Source organism: Echinops telfairi, unplaced genomic scaffold (assembly GCF_000313985.2).
Source record: "Echinops telfairi isolate 266 unplaced genomic scaffold, ASM31398v2 ScPeMD7_2010;HRSCAF=2546, whole genome shotgun sequence".
NCBI lineage: Eukaryota > Metazoa > Chordata > Mammalia > Afrosoricida > Tenrecidae > Echinops > Echinops telfairi.
In genome coordinates, this window is record NW_022105908.1 from 17,745,314 (window position 1) to 17,755,172 (window position 9,859).

The following is a 9,859-nucleotide window of genomic DNA, read 5'->3' on the forward strand; positions in this document are numbered from 1 at the left end:
GCACTGTGTATCCAGCGTTGTCCACAGTAGTGCTATGAGTCAGTGAGGGACGTCGTGTCTCGCAGTGGGACTGGCCCTATGATCCTCTCTGTGCATTGGCTGCTCTGAGCAGGAATATCAACCTTGGGGCTTGGTGGGCCAGGATGTGCTCCACTCTCTCTCCTTCCCTCTTCATTTGCTGAGTTACCAAACATGTTAACCTGCACCGATGATGCATCAGTCTTGGTGAGGCCTCCTGAGCAAGTGAATTTCGGTGTCAATGCCCTGTAATCAATAGCATTTTCACTGGCTACTGTTTGGAAGTAGAGCTGCAGGCCTTTCTTCCCAGTTTCAGTGTCTTGGAGCCTCTGCTGAAACCTGTCCACCATGGGTGACCCTGTTGGTCTTTGAAATTCTAGTGGCCTGGTTTCTTCTGGCATCACAGCAACCTGCAAGCCATCACTGTGCAACAGACTGACAGCCGAGTGGTGGCTCTAAAACACAAAACCCACTGCTGTCAATTCGATGCCAACGCATCTCAACAGGCTACGACAGGGGAGAGCTGTTCCCGTGGGTTTCTGAGACTAGTGAGCTTTATGGAAGCAGACAACCTCATCTCTCTCCTACAGAGCAATGGGTGGGTTTGAACCACCGACCTTGTGGTTAGCAGCCCAACAACGCATTACCACGACACTAGGGCTTACGTCACAACATTCTCACAGTAATTTGTGAATGAAATTTTAGTCACTTTAGAAAAGGGGAAACTGGAATGCAAAGAGTTAAGTAACCTATGCAAGATCTGGATTCAAACCCAAGTCTTGCCTGTGCAACTTGATTACGAAAGTGAGGATATTTTCTGCTCTTGAGCCGATTCCAATTTCTGGCGAGCCTTGAGGCCAGAACAGAACTGCCCCTGGAGAGTCTCCAAGACAAACTCCCTATAGGACTAGATAGCCTCATCTTTCTCCCTAGGAGCAGGGGATGGTTTTGAACTGCCGACCTTGCAGTTAGCCCCGCAAAGTGTAACCACTGAGCCACCAGGGCTCCTTGAAGCGATGCTGAGGAATGTAAGTTCACCTGACCTTCATTTTCAAGGGTAAGAGCCATGCTGCCTGGGGGCTGGGGTGGATTGGGAGGAAGGATGATGGCATGAAATCAACAGCAGGCATTTATTCACAAGAGACAAGAACCGTTTTAATTACAGTCTGGGGAAATTGCTCTCGAGCGCATTTCCATTTTAATATAAAACTGAAGAGTGTACAAATACATTCTATGAAGGAAAGGAGAAAATGATTCGGAAACTATTTTCAGGAAAGAACCAAAACGCCGGCGGGGAAATCGAGGCCAGTCTTGGAGGGAGGGGAGCTGCGTGTGCACACAGCTTTGTGAGGCCGTGGGAGGCTCCAGGTGGGCCGAGCTGCTTCACGAGGCAAAGGGGTACCTCCACCTCAGGATGGCTCCATCCGCACTCACACTGATGATGTACTTGTTGCCGGGACTTATCCGGATGCGCGTGATGTTGCCGCTGTGTCCCACCCCGACGTGGGTCACTTCACCCTCATTATAATCCCAAATTTTGACCAGATGGTCATTTCCACCTGAAGAAGACAAAACAGTTATGTGACAATGCCCCAAGAGTGTCTGGACAGAAAGAAAGAGTCCTGGTGTCAAAGAACTGAGCTGTTTTCTAAACCGTTGTCTTCATGGACCAACTGAAAGGAAAATCCACGTTCACAGTAACTCTTTCCCCTGGTTATGAAAAACCCTGTGCCCGTGAGAGTAGGAGGCGCCCTGGTGGTGTATATGCATCAGGCATCCACCCACATGGTTAGCAGTTCGAAACCACCGACTCCTCATAGGGAAAGAGCTGAAGTTTCTGCTCCCATGAACAGGCCTAGCCTCGGACACCCCCAGAGGCAGTTCTCCTCCGTCTGATAAGGTGCTAAGTGTCGGAATCAACTAGAAGACAGAGGGTGTGAGTTTGAGTATTATAGTACATTTGGGGGGAAAGTAAAGAAGTGGTATCACCCTTCCTTAATCACACACACACACACACACACACACACACACACACACACACACACAATCATGTCAATTCTGACTCATAGGGCCCTCAGACTTGACTCTATCGCTTAATCACAGCTCCCGGCAAAACCACTACAGTGAACCCTCGCCACTTCGCGCTTCGACTTCCGCAGCTTCACTCTATCGCGGTTTTTGCGTAACAGCGCATGCTCTGTCATTACTGCCACTGATTGGCTCATACTGTACACGCTTGATGCCATAAATAATATAATAAATAATAAATGATCATTGTAACGTCCAAAATGTTTTACTGTATTTTCCCATTTTCGTTTAATAAATTGGGTAATACGAATGTAATGGTGACTAGAGGGTGTTTTTTCATGTCCTCTATGCTCTAACTACGAAAATATTTGATTTACAAATAAGGAATCCTACTTCACGGAATTTCATTTATCACGGTAGGGTCTAGAACAGATTAACCGCGATAAACGAGGGTTCACTGTATTAGCTTTTTGGTTTCCTTGCTTCCCATCTTTTGTCTACAAGGGCTGTGGGCCACTGAGTGGTGGCAACTCCTGACAGCCCTCTAGGACCGAGTGGAACTACCCCCCATAGGCTTGGTTCTGTTATAAGCTTGAGCAGTGCAGGCGGCCCAATCCTTTCTCCCGTGTACCTCGTGGGGTCGAACTGCCAACCTTACAGTTAGTGGCTGAGCACTTAACCATTGCGCCAGCAGGGTTTATTTCTAGAAGAGTGTCTAACTGGGATGACCCTCCGTGTTGGTGGATATCTTGCTTGAAGGTCGTGGGTATGTGAAGCTTTCCTTCATCGGGAGCATGTGTTTGTTAGTTTCCTGAAAAATCCCTGAACCTGGCAAGAAACAATGTTGCTATGAATCCAATAGGCCTGCTTTGTGAAACTCTCGCTGGTGGCACGGTGGATTGCACCTTAGGCTACTAACCCGAGGGTCAGCAGTTTGAGCCCAGCAGCCAATCGGAGGGAGAAAAATGGAGTTTTCGGTTTCCTGGAAGATTTACAAACCTTGGAAACCCGCAGGGGCAGTTCTACTGTAGGGCCCTTCTACTCCGCCCTCTGGGCCATTTAAAGTCCCCTTTGGGTCATCAGTGACCACCCGTGTAAGGTTGGCCTTCTAACTGCGTCCCTAGGCCTCCTGGGCGCACGTTTCGTTTCTGGTCACGTTGGTCACCAACCCTCAAGCTTGAATCTCACCTGGCCTTTTGCAGGGAGCATCCCCGTCCTGTTCCCACCTCAAAAGGCCAAGCTACATGTGCTTTTCTTGCCGGCAGGACTAACCTGTAACAAAGTGCACTCCTTCCACTGTAATGTCCATGCCATTTACTGAGCCGGACAAGGATCCTTCCAACTCTCTGATTACGGACCCGTCAAATACTTCCCAGTAAGCAATCTGGAATTCAGGAAAGCAGTGTGAGGCAGAAAGGATGCAGCTCAGTGGGATCATCCACACACATACCCCCACCACCACCCCCATCACCCCCACCCACCACCAAAGGCTCTCCTTTATATAGAAGGTAGTCAAAAATACCCCGGGGATGGGTTTGAGGGTTAAGACCAGCTCAAATTAGAAATAGGCAAAAAGCAGGGGGAGGAGAACCCAATGGGCTATTTTTAGTATTTAATCTTTTTTTTACAGTCTATTTCAGGAGCCGTGGATATGCTGATACACCTGGATGGGGGCAGAAAGTGCTTTGGAGAGCCCCGAGGAGCAGGTTTGAGCCTAAAGCTGCAGGTGTCCGTGGTTCCGGCTTTTGCTCGGAAGCTTCAGGCTGGGTGGAAGGAAAAAGGCGTTTCCTTCCTTCTGATTGGAAAGCGAGCCCAGTCGCGCGAGAACTTTCAGGAGATGGGGGGTCTAACACAGTCACCTTCCCCCTGGGGCTGGACCCTCCCTCCAGTTGGAGTCTACCTGGCTCTCGGCCACTTGGTGAGGGTCAGTGGAGGGCTCTGCTCCACAGGGTTTCGGGGAGCTTTTTCAGAACTACATCACCTGGCCTTTCTGCCGAGGCACCTGTGGACAGGACTCATCCTCCAGCCTGTAGGTGCAGGGGCGCCCTCCTAACCCACCCCCACCCCCCATCCCCCCCAGTTTCTGGGAATAGAGAGCCCGATCTTTCTCTCATGGAGCAGCTAGTGGTTTCGAACTTCCAGTCTTGCAGTTGGCAGCCCAACAGGCAACCACTACGCCACTAGGGCCTCTCTGGTGACCAAAGGGACCGCCGACCTTGGGGTTTAGCAGCCCAATGCTGAACGCACTGTATTGCCTGGGCTCTCTCACCTAAGTGGTGCTTCAACGTTTTCCTCTGCCTCAAAAGAAGAGTGTTTAACGGGGTAGGGTTTAAAGATGAACTCACAATCCTGAACCCCTCCCCGGGAGGGAAATAGGACCTGGAGCTGGGAGAAAGGCCCCGAAGGGCACTGTTGTTGTCCCGTTTGAACTTTGAACCTTGTGAATGTGTAACCTATTCAAAAATAAAATTTCTTTCTGAAGAAAGAGCAATGTGACCAGGATTCAGGAGTGTGATCTTGGGCCCGCATCACATACATCGATTTCTCTTTCTGCGTGTGGGTGGCTGGAGCGATGCCTTGAGGTGCTAATCATCAGTTCATCAGTTCAAACTCACCAGCTACTCCTCGGGAGAAAGAGGAGGCTGTCTAGTCCTGTCGAGATGTAAACTCTTAGAAACCCAGAGGGGCAGTTCTACCCTGTCCTATTGGGTCACTATGAGTTAGAATCCACTCCGTGGCCGTGGTTTGGTTTGTTCATGTTGGTGGAAACGTGCTGTGTTCCAGTCATTCTGCTACAAAAGAACCTCCCTCCTCTGAATCTAGCTAGAACGTGTCTATCCTATTTAAGATACTTTTTGCTTGCTGAATTATTTATCAGTCATGTCTACGGATGCTTCGTTGCATTCATAAGAATTTCCATTTTCCTGGGAGAAGCACAAGGCACAGAGGAATAGCTAAGAGTATGTCCAAGTCCACCTTCCCCGGAGTCTCAGCCACAGAAGTAACTGGAAGTTAAAGTGACACTTTCCCAGGTAACCCTGGCAGGGGCTCGGTCTTTCTCAAGCTTCCTGTGCCTGGGATGCTCTTCTCTTGGAGCTCAGCTACCAGATCCTCCTGCCAGGCAGGCCTCGACTCAAACGTCAGCTCCGTTAAAGGAGGCCTTCAATCACTAGGCGTCCCAGCCCAAGGAGCTTCCCGCTCGTGTCCTATCACTTGTTCCATTTCCAAAAGGAGCCTCCGTGGCAGAGTTGGCTACGTGTTGGGCTGCCAACTTCAAGGTCTGCAGTTTGAACTGGCCCGCCACGCTGTAGGCAAAAGACAAAACTATCTACCTGCATGAAGACTTAGTCTCCAGACACCCTCAGGAGCGGCACTACTCTGCCTTATCGGATCGCTAGGAGTCGGAATCTACTCGATGGCATTGGGTTTGGATTTTGGTCTGGGTGGGTGAGAACTCACGGCCATTGAGTCGATGCTGACTCGTAGCGACCCTCCAGGACAGGGGTGTGTGGGGTTGGGAGATTTTAACTCTTTACAGGGTAGAAAGCTGTCCCCCCTTGAAGCTGCTGGTGCTTCCAAACTGCTGACCTTAGAGATGACAGCCCAATGCGTAACCACTACCCCAGCAAGGCTCCTGGTCTGGGTGGTCAAGACCATGCGTGCACTTGGCTGCTAATGGAAAGGTCGGAAGTCGGAGTCCACCTGGAGGTGTGTTGGAAGAAAGGCCTGGCGATCTGAAAAAGCAGTCACTGAGAAACCTGATGAGCCACAGTTCTACTCGGAAACACGTGTGTTCCTCGTGATTCCGAGGTGGCCCCAGAGAAAATGCTATTTCCTTTGTAAGCTTTTTCATCATCTTGTCTCATCCTGTTCCTTGATCACTCATTGTTCATTCATGTGTTTATTGACATGCGTGTTGTCCAAGTCCATCCCTCCCACCCCTCATGAGCATCGAAATGAAAGACCGGATGAAGCCAGTTCCAGGAGAACAGGGACACTGTCATACGCTCACACTTAGAATCACATTAGCCCAACTCATTAATTACAAATCACAGAGTCACAGTTCTCAGTCTCCTAAGAGGAAAACAGACTGTTCATGCCGTTCATGTCTCAGAAACAGAAGCCTGGCATATGGCAAATCTCACACTAATTTAGAAACCCAATGGGCCATGTATCCTAGTATTTAGTGTGACATTATGGTTGCCCTTTGTGTTACAACATATATTCAAAAACATCTGGTTTGTGAAAGGCTGCAGTCTAAAGCAAGAGTCTTAACTCCGTCTTGACAGAAGTGCAGATACCACTTGAGTTCTTTCCAACCATTAAACAAGCCATGAGGCTAAAGCTTAGACAAATCTGGGGCAAACCCAGGGAGGGACCGTTTGCCCTTAGGATTACAGGGAGATTTGGAGGTTAGTTGTGGCCTTCCAGATTTACCAAAAATATTGCCATATTACCTAGTTTATGTTAAAAATCAGGGTCTTGGTGACCATGTCTCCTGCCCTGACCACCACCCAGAACAGCAATTCTCAACCTTGGAGGTCGACCAACCCCGAGTCATCACAGTAGCAAAATGACAGTTATGAAGTAACAACGAAAATAATTTTATGGCTGGGTGGGGGGCAGGTCACCACAGCATGAGGAACTGTATTGAAAGGTCAAGGCATTAGGAAGGTTGAGAACCACTGACCTAGAATTCCCAGAACCCATCAGTAGCTTTTCTTAGCCTGACATTGTGTACGTATCCCCATCACGGTCCTTTCCCCACCTCTGATCTTGAGGGGATTTCTTTGATTTGCTACGAGGTGGGGGTGAGGTTTCAAAAGGTTCACGGAAAAACAGAATTATTGGATAATGGAATTTTTCCACAAAGTTTTTTGAAGCAACCCTGTGCATATGAGCCCCATGGCCACACGTTTCATGGTGCTGGTGAAGAACATTGAAAATACCGTGGCTGTCGAACGAACGAACAGATCTGTCTTAGAAGAGTAGCCAGAAGGCTCTGAAGAAGAAAGGATGGGTGAGACTTCTTTGGGGAGGCCAGTCCCCGCAGAAGAAACTCATGCTTGGAAAAGTAGAAGGGCAACGGAAAAGAGGAAGCCCTTGATGAAATGGATTGACATGGTGGCTAGAACCATGGACTTTAAGCCTAACCATACTTGTGAGGGTGGCACAGGGTGTAGTATTAAATTAAAATTGGCATGGAGGAGTGGGGTGCCAACCCCCACCCGCTGCTACTAATATTACTACTACTTGGATTCAGTAATGCACAATTGTACGGTTGAGATATATAAGCATTATATTAAAGTCATCAAGCGCATAAGAGATAATACAATAATACAGTCAGGCTTGTTACATGGTACCATTGCTCACCTCAGCCCAGCTTGGTGGTCCACGTGGAGAGAGGGGGAAGGGAAGGAGGGTAAGGGAACAAGGGAGGGGAGTAACCAGGGAGTGAGCAGCAAGGAGCTCAGAGTCAGAGAGAGTGCTATATTGCTGACTCACACCTATATACCTTTTGGGGGCATGCCAGCCCACTAATTACAGGTAGAGACATACGTCACAGGGAGGAGTTGCACTATAGGTTACACAGCAATGAGAGGGTGGTCTAGGGGGTGGTCTCTGGGTCTCCATAGGAACATTATCAGTAGGGTGAAAACTCCGCCTACAGGAGCCTGTCCATTGTCCCCAGAGGCAGGGAGTAGGCCCACACCCGTGGTGGGATGAGACAGCAGTCTGGCAACTGATTGCCTTCAGGGGAGGGAATGCCTGCGCATCTGACCTTCCCCCACAACAGGGCTGGACTGCGATTCCATGAGTCAGAGCAAACTTGACAGCACCCACCAACAGCAACAACAGGGCAACTTGAGTCAGCAGATTCCATTCAGCTTCGGCACTGAGGGGCTGTTGACGGCTCCCCAGGTAGGACAATTGTTTGTTTTGCCTTTGTCCTGTCTAAACCTTAATAAAAGGATCTCCTGGGGTGTGGGGGGAGCTAACAGTAGTGAGTACAAGAATGAAGAAAATGTCCTGAAATTGATTGTAGGGATGATTACATAACTCTAATGGTGCCTGGCTATCAAAAGATATAGTGTCTGGGTTCTTAAAGGCTTGAAGGCAAACAAACAGCCATCTAGCTCAGAAGCAACAAAGCCCACATGGACGAAGCACACCAGCCTGTGTGATCACGAGGTGCAGAAGGGATCAGATATCAGGCATCAAAGAACAAAAAAATCATATCATTGTGTGCTCACCTCCCCATACAATCGCTGAAGACAAATGGGTGCATAAGCAAATGTGGTGAAGAAAGCTGATAGTGCCGAGCTATCAAAAGATATAGCGTCTGGGGTCTTAAAGGCTTGAATATAAACAAGTGGCCATCTAGCTCAGAAGCAACAAAGTATGTTTAACCATTGACTTGTATGATGTGAATTCTATGTCAATAAAACTAAAAATTAAAACAAAACAAAGTAAGATGATCTCTAAAGAGCTTGTGTTGAGGGTGGGGTGGAAAGGGGGAACCGATTACAAGGATCTACATATAACCTCCTCCCTGGGGGACAGACAACAGAAACGTGGGTGAAGGGAGATCGGACAGTGTAAGATATGACAAAACAGTAATTTATAAATTATCAAAGTTTCATGAGGGAGGGGGGAGCAGGGAGGGAGGGGAAAAATGAGGAGCTGAGGCCAGGGGCCTACGTGGAGAGCAAATGTTATGAGAATGATGAAGGCAATGAATGTACAAGTGTGCTTTACACAATTGATGTGTGCATGGATTGTGATAAGAGTTGTATGAGCCCCTAATAAAATGATTTAAAAATATTTAAATATACTTTAAAAATACTTATATAATACATATTTTTAAAAGAGTTTGTGTGAACTCTGGGGAGAGTGGAGTTCTTTTCTCCCAAAGCACACCCTTGAACTTCCATTTCACCCCTATTCCATGCTGTGGTCTGTTGGACCCCAAGTCCATCATAGGGCTCAGAGATCGGGAGCTATAGTCAGTTTGGACTGATGTGACCCAGAGACTGCCACGACCAATTTTTAGAGACCCTCATGCCTTCCCACAAGGAGCCTTGCAGTGGTGTCTAACCACAAGGTCAGCAGTTCAAAACTGCCAGTCACTCCACGGGACGAAAGATAGGGCTGTCTGTCCCCATAAATATTTACAGTCTCAGAAGCCCTATGTAGGGTGTCTGTGAGCTGGAATCGACTCCACAGCAGTGGGTTTGGGGTTTTGTATTTTTTTTGGGGGGGGGGTAGGGTTTTTGCTTTGTTTTTTTGTAGGCACTCCCACAACATTCCAGCAGGGTATGGAAATGGACAAATTACACGTATTCATTAAAAGGGATTGGCTGCACTCAGTGTGGATAATTTCTTTTTAAATGGTCTTTCAAATGCCAACAGCCACACTCAAAAGATAGCTAGCCTGAACCAGACCGCTACTACTGGTTTTGGCCCCCACACATGCGCAGAACAACTCAGCTGGCCTAAATAAATCAAAAAATCCTCCCTGCCCCTTGCTTAGTGCTTTGCAATCACAATCCATACATACATCAATTGTATAAAGCACATCTGTACATTCGTTACCCTCATCATTCTCAAAACATTTGCTCTCCACATAAGCCCCTGGCATCAGCTCCTCATTCCCCCCCACCTCCCTCCCTGATCATTTTATTGGGAGCTCTTACAGATATCATAATATTCCATAGTTCAATCACATCAAGCAGTATTGGACAATTGCTACCACAATCAGTTTCAAAACATTTCCTTTCTTCTTGAACGCCTTAATATCAGCTCTCCTTTA

General features: G+C 48.1%; 1 protein-coding gene across 1 annotated transcript in view; it reads right to left on the minus strand.

Annotated features, from left to right (window-relative positions):
- Positions 1–1,147: 1,147 nt before the first annotated feature.
- CFAP52 (cilia and flagella associated protein 52) overlaps positions 1,148–9,859 on the minus strand; it is a 63,841-nt gene continuing 55,129 nt past the window's right edge. Inside the window, exons 13-14 of the mRNA XM_004712943.2 lie at positions 3,319–3,430; positions 1,148–1,577 (exon numbers count right to left, since the gene is read on the minus strand). Coding sequence (XP_004713000.1) covers positions 1,402–1,577; positions 3,319–3,430 — 288 coding nt within the window. The 3' untranslated portion in view covers positions 1,148–1,401. The remainder of the gene's footprint in view (positions 1,578–3,318; positions 3,431–9,859) is intronic.